This window comes from Mastigoproctus giganteus, chromosome 13 (assembly GCF_048544385.1).
Source record: "Mastigoproctus giganteus isolate SK-2022 chromosome 13, ASM4854438v1, whole genome shotgun sequence".
Taxonomy (NCBI): Eukaryota; Metazoa; Arthropoda; class Arachnida; order Uropygi; family Thelyphonidae; genus Mastigoproctus; species Mastigoproctus giganteus.
Genome location: NC_143587.1, coordinates 111,664,287 through 111,688,358, shown reverse-complemented (window position 1 = coordinate 111,688,358; position 24,072 = coordinate 111,664,287). Strand labels below are relative to the sequence as shown.

The 24,072-nt window shown below is 38.9% G+C and overlaps 1 protein-coding gene across 1 annotated transcript in view; it reads left to right on the top strand.

Annotated features, from left to right (window-relative positions):
* LOC150076363 (ras-related and estrogen-regulated growth inhibitor-like protein A) overlaps positions 1–8,852 on the top strand; it is a 148,154-nt gene extending 139,302 nt beyond the window's left edge. The window contains exon 4 of the mRNA XM_090387473.1: positions 8,298–8,852. Coding sequence (XP_090243599.1) covers positions 8,298–8,741 — 444 coding nt within the window. The 3' untranslated portion in view covers positions 8,742–8,852. The remainder of the gene's footprint in view (positions 1–8,297) is intronic.
* The last annotated feature ends 15,220 nt before the right edge of the window (positions 8,853–24,072 follow it).

Genomic DNA, 24,072 nt, shown 5'->3' with positions numbered 1-24,072 from the left:
TTGCTATATCTCAGCTTACGGCAGTCCGATTTTAAAAAATTTAAAACCAAAATATTTCTTTCGTCATTCTGTACTGTATTTCATAAAAAATTTCGAAGGAAAAACATGTATAATTCAACATGCAGAACTCTAATAGTGAGGTTATAAGGCGTATAGAGTATTTAAACGTGCAATGCGACCACCAAAACCACCTACATTGAATACACAGGAGAGATCTGTAAAAACTTTGTAATAAATTTGTACAACAATTGTAAAATATTAAACCACTGTAACGTTGAAATAATAAGCATTTGAAAAGATTCTAAAGAAGTTTCATTTAACTTCCATTTATGCGTGCTCGACACACACACACACACACACACACAATTCTTTTTGTAAAAATCGAAAAAATGTCAGTCAGCCTTAAACCACACTCATATGATATCCAGGCGGTCCCAGTTAGCGGCCCTTTAGACGTTAACTCGGACTACCCTCTAAAGTCCTCTCCTTATGATCAAAATAATGTTTTACTGCTATATGACGATTAAAGTTTAATAATTCACCTGAACACTGCTTTAGCCCCCACCTTTAACTGCTTTACCCATCAGTCTGTTTGGCACAATTGTGACCGTGTTATTTTTTGCTCATTTCAAAAAGTCCGAGTTTGAATCAGCCAACGATGACACGAGGAGTTAGTGAGGCCTTTCAAGTGGAAATGAATTTGTTTTTTTCTAATCACCTCTTCCTGAAATGTCCCTATTTTCACAACATGCAATCATCAAGTAGTATCCGAGCAGTAAAAAAACGTTACAAGAGAATTCGAGTTCAGAAGAAAATCTGACCTACCATGTGACGTCATCCCTTGCTCTTGATTTTTATGTAATGATTCAAAGCGTGCTGGTATTATATATACTCTGGCCAATATGTGTATAAATGATTCAGAATTGCATATCATAAATTCTATCGTGAGTTCCTGACAAAAATCAAAATTAACAAGGTTCAAAAACGTTTAAAGAGTTTTTTTCCCCCGGAAACGGCGTTGTTTTAAAGAAAAGAAACAGGAGATGCTTCTCCAATAAATTCGAGAAACACTTTATTTAAAACTACACAAACATTTCATGCATTTTATTGTTTAAGATGTATAATATAAACCTTATATATCAAATGGCATTAGCAGCCTTTCCATTCTCAGATCAGGACCGGTCTTACGGTTTATGGATCCGAGTGTGAAAATTAATATTGGAGAAAAAGGACAGCAAGGAGAACTTCTCCTTGCCTGGACTGAAGGTCAACTTTATTAGAATTTGGAGGAATTTTCGGTCCGGTGCCGTGGTGCATTGGACTCGCTGACCCCCCTCCCCTCCCCAAACCTGTCTCGGATGAATCGCATATCCAACCTGAATGGTACCTGCTTGAATTCTGCAGATTTGAAATGAAGAATAATAATAACTCCTGTGGTATGTTACATAAAGTCAGTTGGCAACACAGAGCATGAGCTGCTCCCTTCGTTATGCCATCCTTAACCAGACAATTTACAAGATAGTAACGCCCCTCGAATCATACACTAAGACTAAGATGTGATCTCTAATTCGTTTTTATATTATTTACTTATTTCTTCTATCCATTCTTTGTCTGGAAAAGGAGTTCGTAAATCATAAGCAGCCGTTTGTCTTTTTGGTAATATAACGTGCCTTTCGGAATAGTTTATTTTGGTGCTTACAAGCTCACTGTACTTAGATCAAGTACAGATCTAAGCACGTTTCCGTTTAAAGAGTTATCTATTTTACATAATGATTTTTATGTACAACTGATGTAAGGAACTCGTTACTTTTGGAAATAACGATTTGTTCTAAGAGAGTTAATTGTTATTCCAAAGGTCATTGCATACCCTCGTGTGGTACAACCTCAATACTTGGGACGGGGTTACAATTACCGTCTCGTCTGCCTGATGCAATCTGGAGTGTCGAAAAAAAAGAATGTTCTCCGAAGGTGAAGAACTGGCAGTTGATGACAGAGGTACAAACTGTGAATTGATCGGGGTGTTTACACTGCCATAAATATTCCGCATACGTTGTCTGCCACGTTAATTGCACACTTAATTGGTATCGCTTAGAGGCCATTGTAGCATCACGGCAAAGCACGTGCCCCTGTTACTGGCAATTCTACTGTTTTGTTGTTTAAGTAGTCAACGTAATTATCAGTCGGTCATGCAGGAACGTGATCAAACTTTACTCAGCGAGTCAGTGTTCTTATTATTTTTTTTCCCTTTCTTCTTCACTCTCCCTCTCTTTCGCTCATTCTCTTTACACGTATTTCTTTTTAATTATCTTCTGTCGGCTTATCTTGAGAATTAAAAACAGCGAACGCATTTTAGTGATTTCGGTTATATCCAAATTCAACTTTTGTTTACATTCCCCCAATAATTCAAACAGGTGGTGCAATCCCCCACCTACACACTGCATTTGGAGAGACTAAGTCCTAGTGATGAGCATAATCTAATGATTTCCATAATCATTCCATTATGTCCAATGGTTATTAATCGAGAGGTTTTAATAACATAAATAATCGAATTATTAGTAGTTACTAATTTAAATCATGCGAATGAATTAATTCAACTATACAGTATTAGTCGAATGAAATGATCCGATGATTTTCCATAATCGAATGAAATAACTCAATTATATTGTTCGATTGAAAGAAATCAATCACATAATTCGAATGAAATAAAGAAGTTGGTAATTGGAGTTGACAACTGCCAGTGTTTTTATTTAACAAAAAAAAAAAAAAAAAAACACTTTAGAAAATCGTGCATTTTTGAAGACGCATACACGCTAAATGCACTCAGAAATAAATAGATATAAACAGTTGTGGCTTCATCTTTTGTGAATACCTTGATACTCACGGTTTCTTATAAACCTGAAAAAGTTTATTTCAAGAGGAGAATATACGTTTTTAGTTTGCAAGCTTGGAATAATATGAACTCTGCAAAACATATGACACAGAAAACGGCTTACTTTACAACTCATGCTTTATCTAGGGGGAAATGTTGTTATTTGGTTTTTAGAGCATTAGCAACTAAGGCCATATTGCTCCGGGGATATGCGGTGGTCATTCCCTGACCTTTCCGCATCCTCCGTATTTTGTGGGCACGGGCTCGAACCCCGGTCTAATCAAGAAGCGTGTCCTACGCACTGCTGCTCCTGCCCACTCGGCTATGGAGGCGCTGAGAGAATTAAAGAAATGCTATTTCGAAATTTTTAAATAAACATACCTGGAAAACAGAAAAATGCCTTTGAAAATTTGAAGTTAATTGCGCCTTATCCAGGGGTACCAAACAGAAGAGCTCTAAGGGACTCACAAAAGACACTTAAATTTCCTTTACTGATGTCACAGCCGGTATGCCCAATAAATATTTCGGGTTAACCACTGAGGTAGGCTGCCAAATTTTGAAACGTACAATACAGAAAATTTTCGGCAGCCGGAGGGAGAGAGAGAGAGGATGGCTGATTCAGCATTTATCAAGCTCGACGAAAGCCCCAATAATATCACATAACCGTCCTGGAAAGTAAACGAATCCAATCAAAATTTTCATAGTATTTTTAAATATCGGCATATCCCTTTTTCTTTGGCAATACATGTCGCTTAGCGGTCACAGTTACCGTCGTGACACATAATGAAATTTTAAATATTAAATGCGTTGTTCCTTTAATGCGTTTTTTTTTTATACGCGCACTGTCCCTTAAAATAGTATTCACTGTTGAAGCAGCGAGACCTAATTCCGTGCAATAAATGACAAACTTTGTCCTACTTCTACTTCTTAATTAATCGTCTTCATTTCTAAATAAATTTTGTTTCGTTTCCTAGCACTGCCAGCACTTGCACTTTCCGTTAGTCCCTTCCCCTTCATCATTGTAATAAGTAAATAGGAATGAAGAGAAAATTCTGAAAATTTATTTATGATTGAAGATTTCAGTGAAGGGGAACTCATTTCACCATAATACCATAACGTAAAACCCCCACACAATTCCAGTTATCGGCATTATCGCAAATGCAATAAGATCGAGTTTACTACCCGTTTATAATAAACAGATTGCGCTAACAGTAAGTGCAAATTGTTTTTATAGTTTTTATGGTAGTGACCTCCAGAAATGTGTTTTAGAAAAATATCACAAAGGCTTAAAAATTGATTCTCATAACAGAACATATGATAACGATGAAAGGGTACTGCAATTTCCAATATAAAAATGACCTTTTAGAGAGAAAAATAGATTAGTTATATAGCGAAAATTACTACCCGTAGGTACCTCCGTAGCCGAGTGGTCAGGAGTGGGAGTACAGTAGCATACGCTCTTTGAGTAGAACGGGGTTCGAACCCCTGACTACTGAATACGGTCGATCTGCCATCCCGCATTGGACCAACGTGGCAGATTATGGTCCATTTCCCTCAGCATGAATTGTTTTGGAGGCTTCCATCCTGCAGTGGGTTGATAATGGCTGCATTTTACCTTTTTTTTTTTTTTATAGCGAAAATTTAAACTTCCGAGGTCTAGGAACGAATTACCAAAAAAAAAAGCAATGTGTTTTGGGTTCACATTACGATATTTTCACGATAGCTCCATTTATTACTACGGGATGCAAAATACGTTTCAATGATATTTTTAAGTTTGTACCGGCCGGCAAAAACTTACGTAAAGTCGAATTTCCTTAAGTCGAGTATTGCGAAAGCCGGGGAGTTCCTGTACATGTTTTGTGCTTAAAAAATAAAATTATATATTATTTTATATGAAATATATTTTTTTTTAAATTCCCAAAAAAAACTGATATAAGAAAAATGACCGTGGGGAAAGGGTGTGGGTGCGGCAATAATAAGTTTGCGCCAGGGCGATTATATAGCCTGGCGCGGCCCTGCTCTCTCCTATGCCATTTTCAGCTCTGACGATAATGTTTATAACCGACAACTACGACCAGAGTCAATGAGCTCTAAAAACAAACCAGCATGGACAGAATTCGACTAACAACTACACTGGGTGCAAAATTTAAGGACCAGTCAGGTTTTCACCTGTAGCTTCTCATAAGAGTGGACTGGATATAGGAAAAACATACCAAAGGAACCTCGTGAGGTACAGAAATGATGAAGGAAACAACACCGACACAACAACGGAAGCAAAACGGCACAGAGGGACTTTATTCAAAGATTGCAACATAGCACTGGCTGTTATGATACAGATGCATCACTGCCAAAGATGGAACAAAGGGAAGAGGTGGTCCTCAGTAGGAGATATGGCCACCCCTAATGTCGATGCAGGCTTTGCACCGCCTGTCAATACTTAGAACAATGTTGTTGATAAGTTCTTGCGGTAACATCGTCCATTCCTCTGTCAGCGCCATCTTCAGCTGGTGAACATTTTCTGATGGGTGTGGACGTGCCGCTAGGCGTCTTCCCAGAGCGTCCCATATTTGTTCGATGGGATTTAGATTGGATAAAAAGGAAGACGGGCAGGCCAATCCATACGAACAATGTCCTTACTTTCCAAAAGCATATCAACAGCTGCATTGCGATGGGGTGTGGCGTTATCATCCAAAAACACGAACTCGGAGCCATTGGCATCTCAGAACAGACGCATATGGGAAAGGATTACCTCAGTACAGTAGAGTGCACCGGTTACAGTACAGCCTTCCAGTATCTGGAGTTGTGTACGTCCATCGAAGATAACACCTCCCCAGACGAGAACACCTCGACCGCCATATCGATCCCTTTCAGTGATGTTTGCGGGGTGATACCGTGTGCCAACCTCTCTCCAGATTAGCTGACGTCCAGAATCGCTGCTGAGACTGAATCTACTCTCATCAGTAAAGAGTACCTTAAGTAAAGATTTTGTGGTTGTAACTTTTAGAAATAGTGTTGGTCCTTAAGTTTTGCACACCAGTGTAGTACTGTCAAGCACAAACGTAGCCAAGTGATCAGTATAGAAAGTACACATCCAATGCATGAATCTATGAAAATGCCACAACGGATGAAAAATTCCTAAAATCTCTGTAGTTGTAAATTTTTCTGATCGTATGTGGCTGTCCCAGAATATAAACAAACAGTTTATTTTTATTTTATGTCTAGGGCTGTCAGTGGGCCGTGTATCTATTAGAACAAAATTTTAAACCTTGTTTGAAGTATCCAAATGTCTTCAGGAACAACGTTAGTGGAAAACTGTATGTTTATGTTAGTGAGTACGCAAAATATTGGCCAGAGAAATCACTCTGGCCAATAGTGATGAAAAAAAGCCTTTCAAATAGGAATATCCAAATAGAAAATAGGAATATCCAAATAATTCCTTTACCGTGTATCTCTATTTTTCATGTAACTGTACCACTGTGAACTTCTAACAATTGACAAGGTCAAGGTGTGTTTGTTTTTATTGCAGTCTCCAGAGTTTCCCCTATATGCCGTTGTAGCATCTGAAAAGGCAAAAGCCTACTCCGGCAAGTGTAATGTATGTAGGGTGCAAGTACGTGTGTTGTTATGTTGAGTGTTGAGTACCGGCACCTGGCGACTTCACAGCCAGGGGCCAGGAGACACCTTGTCCCCTTCCCCCGGCGCGCCACGGACTACCCTTTAGCTGAAACTCTTACTGGGGCTATCAGGCAAGCCTGGGAGCCCCAAGGTATTTGGGGGAACTGTGTGTCAGATGTATCGAGATTGGTCCATCCAGGCACCGGCGATCCTGTGATCAGAAACAGCTTGATCAGAATCAAACAGCGGGGCAAGGAACTAAAAAGTTACAGGGAACATTACAGTAACACAATTCAGAACAATAATGGTAACAAAAGCGGCACTTCAAAATGCACAGCTCATCGTCCATGAACCAGTTCTGAATCGGAGTATTGCAACGACTGAACTGGGTTCTACCCCTGTCAGCAAAAACAAGGAGGTACAGTTTTATTCTAGGTTACAGTGTGCGCTCAGAAAATAAAAATACTGGGCAACGTAGTATTTGAAAAAAATTTGCCTGGTGTGATGAATGCTGTTGTTTCATGTTAATGGGAGGACTACAATATGAAGAAAACAGCATGAGTCCATGGACCCATTCTGTTATGTGTCAAAACTGCAGGCTGGTGGTAGTGGTGCAATGGCGCGGGCAGTGTTTTCGTGTTGCACATTAGGACCCCTTGATACCAGTGGAGGAATATTTGGATGCCAGAAGTTAGCTGGAAATTGTTTCCGATCAGGAACATCCTTCCATGGCTACATTGTATTTATCTCAATGGGTTCTTCATGGATAATTCACCATGTCACAAGTCCATATTTGTACAAAGCTGGTTCAAATTTCTCTAATATTAGCTTACTGCGGTAGCTTCCCCAGTTACCAGATCTCGATCCAACTGTGCACCTAACTAAGGCGGTGGAACGTGTCCCTCAGGATAGAGATCCACAACCATCCAATTTGTAACAACTGTAAGAAGTAATTGAATCAAGGACCAGCATCCCTGTGGCACGCTTTCGACACCATGTGCAGTTTATTTCATGAAGAATAATTGCCTTTACTCAAGAAACTTTATGAGGTTCTTGAATAAAAGCTGTTCTGAGGGCTGAAAGGTAGAATATTCGTTATTAGGTAAGTGTACTTAATAAAGTAGCCACTGAGTGTAACGTATCGAGGCTGTTTAAGGCATTGTCGTGGGGTTTATAAGCTACCCGAGGGTAGCTTATAAACCCCACGTGAGAATACACAAAGGTGTTTAAATTGCATATGTTCCCTACTTGGTTTACCTGTTTTGCTGAGAGAAAAAAAAAAAAAAAAACTAGTTTCCGGATTAAATAACCCTTGATTGATAACCACGCTGAAGACTAACTGACTCAACCCCCCTGTGCGGGAAAAAAAAAAAAAAACTATAAAAGAACACCACATCGTTGACAGGACTTGAACTCAAACCCTTTCGACAGGTCGTGGAAAGACACTGATTACAACTAGTGTTCTACTGGCGAGGGAACATTACAGTAAACTTTTTAATTATTCAATCCTTTATATTACTAATGAAATTTGTGAATAAATTTTATAAGTTTAAAATATTGATTTCAATTTACCGCCACAAATTGTTGTTATATTGGGGTTAGAATGTACAGTATATATAATTAATTGGATAAAATGTTTTTGTCTTTTTTACAGTATATAAACACCGGTAGTATCAGGCAATCTCTAAAATATATATAATTAATTGGATAAAATGTTTTTGTCTTTTTATATATATATATATATATAAGTATGCATTCTGGAAAACTTTTTTTTTATTTTCTTTTGCTTATTTCTTTGCAATGTTTCTTACAGACCAACGGCTGTCTCTACGACCACATCTCTTGGGCAGACGCTTACGTTGTAGTCTACAGCATCTGCGATCGTGCTAGTTTCCTTGAGGCCCGCCATTACCTGGAGGCCGTAACCGCTGTCAAGGGGCCACGCTACGCTCCCGTGATCCTGCTTGGCAACAAGCGAGACCTAGAACACGCTCGACAAGTCGGAGTGGATGATGGTCATGAGATGTCACTGCAGTTTTTGTGTCAATTTTATGAAGTTTCGGCAGCGGAAAATTATGTCGGTGTTAGCTTAGCTTTTCAGAGTATAATTCGTGAAGCACGAGCGCTTCAAGCTCTCCGAACATTACCCCTAAGACGGAAAACAGGAGCAGCAATGACCGTATCCAGGATGATAGGAATGGTGTTTGGCAAACATGACAAGTGTGGAAGAAAAAAACGTCCTTCCTTGTCAATATAACTGTATCTATACTTGATTGATGAAAACCAGAAATAGCCGGTTGTGTAAATAGGACATTCAACAGGCAGTGGTTGTTTAAAGCAACATTGCCTATAATACGAGGCTATAGGAAATTCTCGGTGATCTTGATATTCTGGACGCGTGAATAAAGATAAAACTGAGCGCGTATTCAGCTACTCACACACTGATTAGGCACAGTGATAGCCCTAATAACTATCGCCGAAATTGTGGAACAAACCAACCAGACTGTACTTATGTATAAAAAGGATTGTTTTACTGAAATGCACTATTTTTTCACTATTGCGATGAGGTGGTTAGGAGAGATTGAGCAGCTGTAAAATTCCTTGAAGAGTTTAAATACCGTCAGTCATACTAGAAGCTTATCAAGGAGTTTAAATGGAGCTAAAATAGCCGGAGATGCAGGATTTTTTCTAGACATTTTGCTTATTTTTGCATTCCTCAAGCGGACATATCCAACAAACACATGCAATTTATGGATACTATACTGAGTCATCACGATCTTAAGTTGCCTTGGTACTAAAATTCAGGCTGCCCAACCTAATATAATATGAGTGACACACCAGTGGAGAGAAAAAGAAAACTGTGACCCACTTTATTTTAGAAAGGATTTGCTGCATGTTTTTACTGTGTCTCTAATAATAACAATAGTATTTACAGTCATGGAAACGTTATTTAAGCATAAATAAACCATAAGATTGATATATAAAGACTGCGGCACCTAAAATTGCTATTTATTTTATGAAAAACGCTTCATTGGTATCAGAGATTCCGTCCGGTGTACATTGTTTGAAAACAAGAGACACAGCAAACAGTTCTTGGGAATTAGAGATGTAGAACTTCGAAGAGCCAAGACTGGGGGAAAACAAATTACTGCAATAATTAATAATAAAGTAGCTAAATCGTGCATATGATCAGGCAAGTTGTAATACATCTAAATATGTTGCACAACGACTTCGTCTGATGCAAGGGATAGTACTTTAGGTAAAAAGCTTCCTCCCTCAAGGAAAAATAAATCAATGTTCCAATTTATATTTAATATTACCATAAGTATCTATAAACCTTCATGCAAACTGGATGTCTTGAAGTTTATAGGATTATCTTTAAAAAAAAGGAAAGCAATTAATACACTAGAAATGATTCACATGGCTCTTTCCTCTTTTTTATAATAATTTTATATATAATCATTTAAAAACAACGAAAAACCTTATTCAAAACACTACTCGAACGGTAATAATGCTTGGGAATGCAATTATTGTATGTGCTTCATAACATTTTTTTGAATACACCTATTTCTTGCGTCTAAAACAATGATTTTTAATCTCTGTTTTACACCTTTAAATTATGTTCTGTGAGATAAATGATAAAAGTTTCGAGTCAAAACAAATATTTATTTCCTACAAAAGTTTGATTCAGCCATTCCCCTGGCGCCATCTAGTGTGTAGTTTAGAAAAACTGTGTGAACTGAGAAAGAGAAGACACATTTGAACGAGTCATTATGTGGATTAAAACGTGCCTCCAAATATTTATGTACATAAAAATGTGAAACAGTGAACTTTATTAATAACTGTAAATAACTGTGAATACAATGTTATTGTAAATAGGTTCATTCAGTTGTATAATGTAACGTGTTTACTACCATGTACAGTATATAATGCTATAATAAAATTTTACACGATAACTGGAATAATCAGTTTATTTCTTTATAATAAATAATTACATTTAGAATGACTATATAGTAATCTATTTCCAACTGCGGATTTGAAATAAAGCAGTTTTACATTTGTGTATCAAAATCGCACATTCCACTTTAAACAGAACGACAGTTATTTCTTCCATTGGGCTGAGCCTAGCGGCGAGGTTCAATCTTGAAATGCGGCTTACAAAAAGTAAATGTAAAACTGATATGTTTAGATGGGGTTGTAAGAAACCTTGCCGTAAAACAAAGAGTATTAGACATAAATCATTTTTTTTTAATGATAGTAGATTATCGTTATCTCAAAATTTATTATTTCTATACTTCTGTTCCCAAGATTGGAATCAAGATTGCATTGCTCTTGATTTAAATATCAATAAAAACATTGTTATTGAAAAATGCAAAGATCTGAGGGAGATCTGCATGATATCAATAATTGATTAAGATAGTTAACTGGGGGGGGGGGGATTTCAGAAAATGGAATACCTATCGAAGTTGAAATTGATGAATCAGCATTTTTCAAAAGAAAATATAATTCAGGACGACTAATAGGAACACAATGTGTTTTTGGTGCGTAGAAAAGAGAGATAAAACAACTCTATCATCAATTATAAGAGAGAGAATATTGCCAGGTACAAGAATCATCAGTGATGGATGGCCTGCATATAAAGATCTCTCTACCGAGACATTAATTATACCCATGATGAGGTTATTCATCGCTATAATTTTGTTTCTCCAGATGATTCAAGTGCTCATACTCAAAATATTGAAAACACTTGGTTACATGCCAAAGAAAAATTAAAATGTCAGTTTGGAACACAGGATAGTCTACTAGAAGGTTATCTATATGAGTTTCTATTTAGAAGAAAATTTTCTAAAGAAAAATGATTTAATTATCTTATTTTAGAAATAAATAAATAAGAAAGGTAAATTTTTCTTGTATTTTGAAAGTTAATTGAATTTTTGATTTTCCCTAATTTTTTATTTATTAAATTTTTTAAGCATATATTTTTTATTTTTTTATGGCACCCATTAATAGGATTTAGCCTTCATTTGTTTGTAAGGATTTAAAAAATATATTATATATATATACAGTACAGTTATTTATTTTCTGTTTTTAATATAAAATATATATCTAAAAATCTAAATTAAAGTCAAAATTCAATGCCTCCTCATCGTATGCTTCTTGTGTACCCATTTTGCAAAGCACTTCTTCAGGTAAAACAATTTTTACAACACTTTTGAGCCCGTATCGTATCCACATTTTTCGATTTGATTGAACAATTTAAAGCTATGACCCAACGGTCATGTCGTTTGTCCGCGAGTGTAACTACGTATTGAAATTGTTGGGTTCCCCTCAGGGGAATCCCTGAATAATATAAAACCGATTCTTCACTTTATAAAAAAAAAAACCCAAAAAAAAAAAAAAAAAAAAAACCTGTGAAATAAGATATCTCTCTATGTTTACGATGTATATCAATAAAACATTTCAATTATGAAATATTTATATTATTAAATAAATATTTCTTAATTTAAATGTTACACTGCCGAAATATATAAAATGCTAAACATATTTAAAAGTTTTACATTTATACTCTTTCCGCTAAAAAATCCGCTATCCGCTATTACATATTTTAATCAGCCAAACCTGAAGCAATTCAGCTAAAACTAGGGAAAACCGCTAAATTGGCAACACTGGGTGGAAGATGTACGCCGTATATCCTCTGGATTTTTTTTAGGTGAATAATGTATACTTCTAGTTTTCGAAAGATTTGTAAAAACAAATATTAAAATATTTACTGAAAATTAAAAAATAAATTTATTAGAATTTGATTCTTAGGCAATACTTATGGTTTTATTATTTTTAATATATATGACGTATATATAAATAAGTAAATATGCTGTGTTATATATATATATATATATATATATGCACACACACACACTGGTATATACCGTATACCCTCTGGAATTCGATTAAAAGCACAGTATACTCTCTGCATAACATTCACAGAGTAACTTCTGCTAATTTTACGACTACAGCGCTGCCTGGCAGATAGGGCAGAGGAGAATTTGTTTAAGCCCTGACCCAGTAGTTCCCAACCCAGAGTGACCACAACTGAATTCAACGGTCCTTTTCAAAATTTCGAGGCACACCACGATGCCGACATACGCAGTTTGAGATAGTATCGGATCCAGTAGGGGCGATCCTCCGGAGAAAAAATGGCCTGACTGGACTCGTCTTTTCCCTCCAATTTTTCTTTTTATAATAGATGTCAAAGGATACGCGTTGGGGGGGAGTCCCTCCGACTCTCAAAATGGTAGCCTTTGTTCCCTCTCGATGCGCCTCATCATTTCGCATCTTGTTAAGCCTCATACAATTTTTTTTTTTTTTTTGATTACTGGTATGCCAAACTAACATGTTTTATACATATAATTTGTATTACTAATTTTTCCTGTTTCTACTATATGAAAATTGAGCTGTATTTTTCCAGCTCGTCTGGAACACAATTTCCTTCCCTTTTGATATTACTTTAAATATTTTTCTTTTAAGCCGGATTCAATAATTACGAGATTAAAAGTTGCTTATCTTTCTTTTTTAAATTCATTATAAAAAGATGGAAATGGACAAAAAGAAAACATGAAAATCAAGCAATATACAATAATTTAATTTAACTGTCCATCATTTCTTCGAGATAAAAATGAAATAAAAATGAATGCCTTCAATTAAAGTGAAACTGTCATAAACTGTTTCTGCAATCCTTTAAAAACAAATAAAGAAAATATTACAATCAAGAATTAGAAAAGGTTTAATAATCTATTGTGAAAAGGCAGATTTGTAGTAGAGATACAGTACTTTGTTTCACCGAGTAACGACACCGACAACCATACGAACTGTACGAATTAAAATCAGTAACTAGCTACACAACGGAATTCAAGAATAAATTGGGACATTACGTAATCACTTCTATTGCATATACAGTACGTAAACCGCGCGATAAAGCAGAAAAACGATAACATAAACCGGAGAGCTGATTACAATAAACGGTTTTCTTTTTTCTCCCCCCCCCCCCCTTTTCATGTAAACGTCTGATCGGAACTTCAACAAGTGGTGTTCACTGCATATTGCTTAATTTTCATTTACACTTACAATAAGGGCATCAGTGAACGAAAACGAAATACTATAAGTGCTTAATTCCTTTTTACGTTCAATGGTGTTACTCCAATTTCTTAACAATCAATTTGCTTCAATTATTCTTTTAAAGAGAGTGAAGTATAATAGTGATAGCTTCTAGATTTTTAAAATCGACTATACTATGGGTGGAAGAATCGCTGTCTTCAGTGAAGTTTAAATTCACTTTGGACCTCTCACAGCCAGAGAAAAACAAAAGGACCTCTCATTTTAAGGAGGGCATAAGAGAAATTAAGTGATTAGTGTTGGGGAGAGGAAGCAGCTGTATGAAGGCTTCATAATTGCCTTGTCGCAACAAATTTCTGCTCGAAAATAAGAGAAAGAGGATAGAAATTTAATATCTTTTTCCAAGCATATCGACCTCTCGCTATGCAAGGAAGGGAGTGAAAAATAACTTTATGTACTACATACCTCACAAACCGGAAGAATAAAGCGGCTAAATATCCAAAAACATTACTGGTAAACCAATAGAAGAGGGTCCCCAATTTGAGCGCAGAAGTCAGGAATTTACAACTAATTTTGACAATGAATATACTCATTAGCCACATTTAGCAGGCATGTAGGTTCCAACACAGTATTCCCGCACTGGCTACATCATTTGCAGCACTATTTTACAGTGTAGAATATACTGTACACTATGTACACTGCTCTACACAATTAACAGACTACGCAGAAAACGTGGTGTAACTCGCGCAGCTTGCGATGAAGAAGGACAAATTTCGGTAGTGTACTATAGAATCACGATGAAATGAGGAGACAGCAAGAAATTTCGAATAGGTATAAGGGACATTTATAGGGGTTGTATAAGAATTACCAAAAAGGTCACATTACAGAACTCAATATGAGTTCTGTAATATTAACCATGCACAATATACACGATATAAGGGTGTTTATAAGATTCTATGGACCTTAGTCTCTTCCTCCCCAGATAGGAAGATGGGCAGATGGCCTGGACCCCCTGCCTATCTAAGCAGGCACCATGCCGTGGCTACTTAGCTGGTGTGGTATGAGATGTTGACAGAGGCCAGCTTGGCATGCCCTCTGGCCAGTGTGGGATAGAGTACTCCTATATAGGGATCGTTTCCCTATCCTACTGCCTGGGTTGGTTGATCTCTCACTCCCCCAACCTGGGTGGCACCCTCCCTCCTTTGCCTCCTGAGCTTTTCCCACTGACAACTATCATATCCCACCCCCAGAGCTGGATGGCCATCCTGACCTGCTGGTCCCCTTCTGTCCCCCTTTTCACTCAGGTGGGCGCCTTAATTACTCCCCCCCTCTAGCCTTCTACTGATATACCCCTCCCACTTCATATCTCCCCACTATCATCTTCTAACTTTCACTTTTTTTTTTTTTTTTTAATGGGCTCTTCCTGTCGTGTTGTCTTGGCTGCCACAAGGTTCACCAAACAGAGCCTTACATTTCCTGCTCCCTGGCCCACCTCCTAGTTGCGCTGGACGGTAAACTAGAGGTTTTTGTATGAAAACACGGGCCTTTAGGCTAAAAGGTCGGATGAACAACACAACTCCACACAAACACTCACTACCCTACGTAAATCTGGCCTTTACAGTTTTGTATTCATCACATTGCATGACGGGGAAGTTGGGGAAAACCCCCAGTCCCGCATTACAATTAACACTAAAGAGTGTCTCAAAAATATTGGTACAAACGTTTAGGGGAGGTAGGTAACATCTAAAAGAATGTGAATCGCATGGGAACCCATAACCGGAAACGTCACCGTAACTCGGTACACTGCGTTGTTCATCAGTTCGCCAGAGGGAAAATTTCTGGTTTACTCATTCAAGCAGTAGTCGCCGCACGAAGAGCATGGCAGACATGCACCTAGTGTATGGATTAGCAGAGGGCAATGGACGAGCCGCTCAACAAATTTATGGAGAACGCTTCCCAGACAGACCTGTACCGGACCACCGTTTGTTTGTGCGTGTGCATCAAAATTTGTGCGACTATGGGTCATTTAGAGGTAACAGAAGTAGTGCAGGCAGACCACGTTCGACGCGAACTCCCGCTACGAAAGAAAGTGTGTTGAATGCCATCCAGAATAATCCTACTACCAGCACACATGCTGTTGCCTCTGCCTTAGGAGTATCTCGTTGCAGTGTACAGCGTGTCTGGCACCACGATTCCTTACACCCCTTTCATCTCCAAAGGGTTCAGTTACTGCTCCCCCAAGATCATCCTGCACGTGTGGCTTTTGCGCAGTGGTTTCTCCAAGAAAGTGTTCAAGACTTGCATTTTCCAGCCTATGTTTTCGTCACGGGAAGGCTTATTCAATCAGCACAATGCTCATGTGTGGGCTCACGACTACCCACACGGTGTGCGCCCCCATGCAGAACAACATCGCTTCGCAATAAATGTGTGGGCAGGTATGGTCGGTGACTGCTTAGTTGGCCCATACCTGTTACCATCCCACATGAACTCCGCTAAATATCGGACCTTTCTTGAACAAGTTCTACCAGGGTTACTTGACGATGTTCCAGCAAATGTGAGATGCAACACTTGGTTTCAACATGACGGGGCGCCTTCCCATTGTGGAAGGTGTGTTCGTGACCATTTGGACAGGCGTTTTGGGCGTTGATGGATTGGCCGTGGTGGACCTGTTGCCTGGTCCCCACGCTCACCTGATTTATCGAGCCTTGATTTCTTTCTGTGGGGCCATCAAATTTATCGTGTATGAATCGCCTGTGGAGATGGATATGGATCTCGTGGCGAGACTCGTCTGCGCTGCTGCTGCTACTGTCAAAGAAACTCCAGATGTGTTCGACCGTGTCCGCCGCCAATCCATGCTGCGTCGGGGTCACGCATGCATCGCGTCTCATGGTGGAACCTTCAAGCATCTGCTGTAACATCATGAAATGCATCTATCTCATACTCAATTGTTAATATTATGTCAAATAAATGTTTTCCACTAATTACTGTCTTGTGTCATTTCTGCTTCTTGTGCCTCTGCTACTACTTTCCCGTGACGTTTCCGGTTATGGGTACCTATGCGATTCACATTCATTTAGATGTTACCTACCTCCCCTAAACGTTTGTACTGATAATTTTGAGACACCCTGTATACACTACGTCTACGCGCATAAGGTACTGCTATCAGGAACATGAAGGGGTGCGATAGTTGTTCGTTCCGCCCCACACGAGAACACCAACTCCACTGTGTGTCTCTTTCTCTGATGTTGGAGGTTGGTACTGTATTCTTTGTTGTCTCCAGTTGAAATAACTTCTAGAATCTGTTTGTAGACTAAAATGGGACTCATTAGAGAACAGAACTGTACCCCAATTGTCAGAGCTCCAAGTCATGTGTTCATGGCACCAGTTTTGATGAGTCCTGTGGTGGTTTGGAGTTAATGGGATACAAACTACTGGCTTCCTTGCATAGAGTCCACTTGATTGAGCGTGCTTAACCTTTCCAGGAGTCCAGTTGGAAACGTTTTCATCTGTGGTCGCAGCAACCTCAAGAGACGGTTGATGACAGGACACTGTAGGGTTCAGTCTTGCTGTTACAGCCAGATAGCAGTCTGTTATGGGTGACGTAGTCCTCGGGGGACCTTGGCTAGCTCTTCTTGTAATGGATCTCTCTCTCCTTAAACTGCTTCCATAGTGCCGAGACGATACTGCGTGATCCATTAAGCAAATGTGCCACCTTCGCCTATTAGTTCCCTGCTTCAAGTCGTCCAATGGCCCGTCATCTCAACGAATCATCTAAACGACGACTTGCCATCCTGAGTACTGGAGATATGGTTATCCCACTAGGCAAACCAAAAAAACGCAAATGAAGTGATGTGGTCGCAACCCATGTTTTTATAGGCATGAATAATTTCCATAATGTGCCGCTCTTTAAGGTGGTAGATCAATTTGTATTGAATACTCGGAATTTGCATTCCAGGATGCCTATCATATTAAATATTCACCTTTGGCAACCCTGTTCACAATAAAATATTCATGAAAAACATTTTGTTCTTTTAATTTTATCTAGCAGTGTATAAAGTAATAGTCTGTATTATGTATATTTGTACATCACTGTTGGGACAAGTGTGTTCCCACCCCTATACAATATCAACTAGAAGGCTGATATGCAGAATATGATTCAGATTTTCTAAATGCAAACAGCAGTTGTTAAATGGTTAAGTTGTAAACTTAATATTAAAAAATACAAAAGTTAACACAAGTGTTTTTACCAGAGGCTTGCTATCATTTAGTAGGAACAGCTCACATGCAAACTTGAAGTTCTTGTTTCAATTTCTAATGCAGAATAATTCTCTATCAGGATTTTCATGCAATACGTATTTCTTCAGTCTTCCTTATCGATTAAGTGTGTTGAGCATATTTACAGAATTACTGGGAGAGGGGTGGGATTTGTATAGGTTCATTAGACTGCTCAAGAAGTAAAATATTACTTATTTCTTCGCTCAAGATGGTGTGGGCTACTAATTTAAAAATATTTGTCAAATTAATCTTCCCTATAAGTAGCTGTACAATGATAATTACCTTGCTGACTTTCCACATTGTACAGTATGTATACTGAGTGGACAGAAATCATGGGATACCTACCTAGTTACGGGTAGGCAGGCCCAATTTTATCCCGGAAAGTGTTCCACAGGTATTTCCACCCATGCTTGCTGCACCGCTCTCCATAATTCCGTTGCATTCCTGGGTGGAGGATTCAAAGCTTGAACGGATTTTTCCACAGGAAACAAAAGATGCTCCACAAGGTTCATGTCCGGTGAACGGGGAGGCTATTCCATGCCGGTAAAATCTGCGGAATGCTCTTCGAATCATGTTCTAATCACCACAGCTCTGTGGGGAGGTACATTTTTCTGCTGGAAGTCCATTACCGTGTGGATGCACAATGACCATGAAGGGATGCAGATGGTTTGCAAGGAACGCTTCTAGACGTACCAGAGGTCCCGTATGTCAGTTGAACATGCCCAAAACCATTACCGACTGTTCACCTGCCTGAATAGTTCCTTGTTGAAATAACTGTAAATTGGACTCATAGGAGATCCATCTCCAATAATCCAAAGTCCAGTGCTGATGTTCTTTTGCCCATTTGAGGCATAGAGTCCTGTGTCATGGTGTTAGCAATGGGATACTGGTAGGTCGGGGATCCAATAACCTATTGTGGCTAATGATCGCCTGATGGTCTTGGTGGAGACGTCTCGTTTCTCGTTGAAGCTGGCGGCGATTTGTGGCCCCGTCACTCTCTGGTTGGCTGAAACAACGCGACACAGATGTTGAAGGCTACATTCCTCCACCACCTTTCTTCGCCCACAGCGCTGTTCGCGATGAGATGTTATTCTGGAAATTACGTATTCCCATTACATTCTTGATACTGTTGAACAGGGACAGTGCAATTTCTGTACCACCTCCGTGATAGTGACCATGTATCGGGCACCCACTATCATCCCTCTTTCAAAGTCGGCTAACTCACGTTTATCCATACTGACATCAAATTAACGTCTACGTGAATGCAGTGTACCTATATACCTGCCAAGCGGTGGGTTCGTCCACTAGCGAGAGGGATGACAGCATCACATTACCCAGGGCCCAGGTGTCCCATGATTTCTGTCCTTTCAGGGCACGTTAATGGTCATGACTGACTTTCCAAGGTATCGTGCCCAAGTTAGCGTGAATATTTCGCAAGATAGTAAAGGACTTTCTTTACTCTAGTCGTCCATTCATGAACCATAGTTTGCACTGAAGCCTTTAGGAATGTGTCTGGTTGTTTGGTCATTAGTTTCGTGGCAAGCATCTTGGGCCAAATTGCACCATGTGCCAGTGTGCGTGTTTCCTAAGGCGAATTTGCACATTGTGTATGCTGAAAAAAACCTGGATTATTTCATGGTTATACAAACCTTGCTTCCGCTGTACGAAATTTGCATACTATGGCAACAGTTGAGGCATTTGAGTTCCTCTAGCCGTAGACCAAATTGGTTGAAGTGATAATGTTCTTGTTTTAGGCAAAACCGACACTTCGGCCATATTGCACCGTATGTCTGTAAACTGCGTGTGTTCTGTGCTCAATTTCCTCTATACTGGACAAAAATTCCCGAGTTTCCGTGAGAAAAAAAACCCATGCTACCCTCGCCTATTACCGACTAATCCAGCCACATTGTGTAAAAGGCTCAAATATTCCTCGAGTCATTGCTGGGAATTCGAACCGAGGAGTTTTCCACCAAGTCTTGGGCAGATAATCATTATACCAACTGTATATGACTGTACCAGCGAGGGCTTTTCGCCCTGAAAACGGACAAATCGACCACAAAACACAATTTACAGCCACTTTGTTGTGAAATAGAAAATTACGGTTAAATTATGCGGAGATGTACTCTCTCCAGATTGGGGTTGATCTGCATCTTGTCACATTTCATTTCGATAAAGGTTGCCTTCCTGGATTAAGTGCATTCTCAAACTAGTAAGATACACTGTGCCACTTTATTAGGTACCCCCCCCCTGCTGTGCACACAAATGGTTCTTCCCACAAAGTTGCAAGTCACACGACCAGAGTTGTGGATTTAAATGCAGCAGAACAACCTTTCTAGTCAGGGCCGCCGCAAGTGGGTACGCGAGGTAAGCATCGCTTATGGGCGGCAGTTCAAGAGGGCGCCAAAAAAACATTTGACCTATATAAGTCGGACCTATGTTTAATTAACGAACTTCTTTATAGCGAAATTTTCTATTTAGCGATACGCGCAATATCACATGTTCTTTCATTTCGCTCAAAGAGTAATTTCGTTTTTTTCCTCTATCGACAGAGCCCGACTGGCCATAAGCCTTAGTGGGGAAACCCTGGTGAGCCAGAGGCCCGTGTGATCTTGCCCATAACAATATGCCATAAACACTTGTATGAGGCCGATAGAAGTTTTCCCCGGTAAGAATTTTTGACAGTCTATCGATAATGCTTTTCTCTTCTCTCTCTGAATCTGTAGTATCTTCACCAGCACACTTCCTTTTTACACTTTTCTCAAGTATTTTCCTCTTTTTAAGGAATAAAACACAATTACATATAAAAAGGACAAAAATGAGAAGGCACGCTTGATACACATAAAGCTGCCCGCTTGTAGCAACTGAATAAACAAAGCAGTAAAGACAGAAAGACACTATTATCATCTCTTGCTGGCTCACATTTTACTAAACCACATTTCTGGAGGTCACTACCATAAAACAATTTCCAGTTGCGTTCTGCTGGTGGAATCTGTTATAAACGGGTAGTAAACTCGATCTAATTGCATTTGTGATAATACCGACAGCTGGAATTTTGAAATGTTTCCCCTTCACTGAAATCTTCAATCATATGAAAAACAAATACATTTTCAGAAACTTCTCTTCATTCAGTTCGGGGTGATTCCAGAGTTCGACTGCCATTTCATGTAAACACAAAAGCAAATCGTGCATAAGCGAATTCGGTTCGTGTTATATACATCGTTCCCCTATTAATAAATCGTGTATGATCCAATTCGTGTAGTGTTAACACGTGTTATACGAGGACTGACAATACTATATACTGTATTTTAATTTTTTCTCAGGGTAAGTATTTTTTGCATTACCATGTGCAACTTATTTGTTAGCATATATAGCTTCGATTCTTTACACGATTTCAAATTTTTTAGTATTGCTTATAAATATCACAAAACTTACCTCCTAATCCGTATGGTTAAAATAAAATGAAAAAATTAAAATGGGAAATTAAAAAATATAAAAAAAAAAAAAAATTCCCCAAGGGGAAAAGGTGCACTCTTTTCCGCTTGGATCGTCATACAAAAAAATTAACGATCATGAAACTAAGAATGAGAAAAACCAAGAGTCTTAACGTTGGAGTTTCACAGTTCTGTCATCAGTTGGTTCATATAATCGGGAAAGAAATTCTGAGTGTTATAAAGGTTAACTCTACTCTCGTGGTGCATGGTTAGCATGCGCGCGTCCGCAATTTTACATGTTTTAAGGATGTTATCCTGCGAGGTTCAGTCGGAAAATCATTCGATTTATTACTTATTTGTATTAATGATAGTTTATAACTGGAATTCAGTTTTGTTAATATTATTGCACAATCTGTTTGAGTGTTATTATTATGTGAATGCGAATGTTGACTGAGTTCTGTGGCTGAATAATTAGTATGAAGGCTGGTTTGGTGATATAAGCTCTGCTATTTGCAGTTTTAGTGGATTTAAATTTGGCGGTCAATGTTGTATGCATTAGGATATACCTACAGATGCTCCGGCTTGACTACACAGGCGAAGTTTGTGCAGTCAAACCGTAGCGTGTATATGTATGTAGCCCAAGCCGCCTGAATGGCCGTCTGTGTAAATTTGGGCGACGACAGCTATTGCCATGTAGATGTGGTTTTCCTAAATATGGCACACACAAAGAACCTCGTGAAGGCGCACTCAACGCCATAAACACATTTCGTACTTGATAAAATTGTTCTATAATTACTAGCTTCACATGTTCTGATTGTAATTGGGCCTCTCACGTCGGTAATTTCCTGATTCTGTGTTATGAGAGTGAGCAAACAGCAGGTTAGACAAAAAATCAAACACAGTGAACGAAACAAATTCATATTTAATGCTCTTAAATTCTTCTTCGCTTACCCTTAAAGATAATATTACTCTACCCTTAAAGATAATATAACTTTAAAAACGATTTTACAAATACTTTTCCAAATGTAGCAGTTGCACTAAGAATTTTTCTAACTTTACCAGCTGCCTCTCAAAGTACTGCAAAAACCTTGGGAGGTGCACTATGGCCACAGAAGCCGATGCGCCAACAACTACCAAACCAAAAAAAAAAAAAACCAGCTGCCTCAAGTGAACGGAGTTTTTCAAAATTAATCTTTTGATTAATTTTTAATTATTTACGATCGACAATGTCTCAACGACTTTCTAATTTGGCAATAATTTCAATAGAAAATGACCGTTTGGAAAAAATAAACATAAATGAAATAAATTCGCATTTCTTAAAGCAAGGAAACATAAATTTGTATAATTTTTTAACATTATAATTTTCCTTTTATTTTATTATTGTGATAGAATACGATTACTGCGATTCAGAATTTCAGAATGATTTTGTTTAATTTTGCTGGTTCTTTCATTATATATGAGATGTTTGTACTTCTTTTCTTTTTCAATAAATGAATGCTATTTTATTTAAACCTTATTTTATTTTTTAATCCAAATATTTTCGGGCGGAAAATTTGATTTCACTTACTGGCGGCACATAAGGGTTGCGGAGGCCTGTTTCTAGTATCAGTTAAGCGTACAAACCGTAGCAAGAATGGGGAAAAGGAGTGATCTAACGGACCTCGAATGCGGCATGGTAGTAGGTGCCATACGAGCTGGACAAAGCATCTCTGAAACGCCAGTTCTCCTGAACTTTTCACGCACCAGTTTCAAGGGTGTAACGAGAACAGAAAACATCCACAACGCGGCACTCCTGTGGAAGAAAATCGCTTGTTGATGAGAGAGGTCAGAGGAGGATGGCTAGAATTTGTGCAAACAGATGGGCCACAATGTCGCACATCACGTCAGAATACAACCTTGGTTTGCAGAACAAAATATCTCAACGGACCACTAGTCACACTTTGTCGCGAATGGGCTACAACAGCCGACGGCCACATCGCGTACCTTTGTTATCAATAAAGAAACAAGAGAGCACGCCTCCTGTGGGCACAGCAACACCAGCACTGGACTATCGAGGATTGGAAAACGAGTTGCTTGGTCTGACGAGTCGAAGTTCCTGGTGCATCATGTTGATGGAAGGCTCAGAATTTGGCGAAAACAACATGAATCCATGGACCCGTCATGTCTGACGGCTACTGTGCAAGGTGGTGGGGACAGTGTTATGGTGTGGGGAATGTTTTCTTGGCACACGTTGGGTCCACTGATACCTATAGATTCACATCTGAATGCCACATCGTTGCTGACCAAGTGCATCCGTTCATGTTGAGTTTATTCTGTTAGCTGGTTACTTCCAGCAGTATAATGCGCTGGTGCACAAAGCCCAACAATGGCCTGCTCAGTCTGCAGATCTCAATCCTATTGAACATTTTTGGGATAAGCTAGAAAGGGCTGTTTGCTACACATGCCTGCACGTCTTCAGCATCTTGTTGAATAATCCATGCCTAGACGAATTCGGGCTGTATTGAAGGCTAAAGGAGGCTCAACATGCTACTAGGTAGGTGTACCTAATAAAGTGGCAGCACAGCATATGTTGCAGAAGTTATTGATGCTTTGTAGGTAGTTCATTCATAGGTCCAATTTTCGTAATCAGCTTAATATCAGCATAGCTAGTAAGTTGTCTTTCATCCAGGAAATGGTAACAGCAGTGACTACTCAGTTCAGCCAACAGAAGTGGATTGTTTTTGTACAATTAGGAAAAGTGAAGCCCATCACTAACCTGCAGGTGACCAGAAG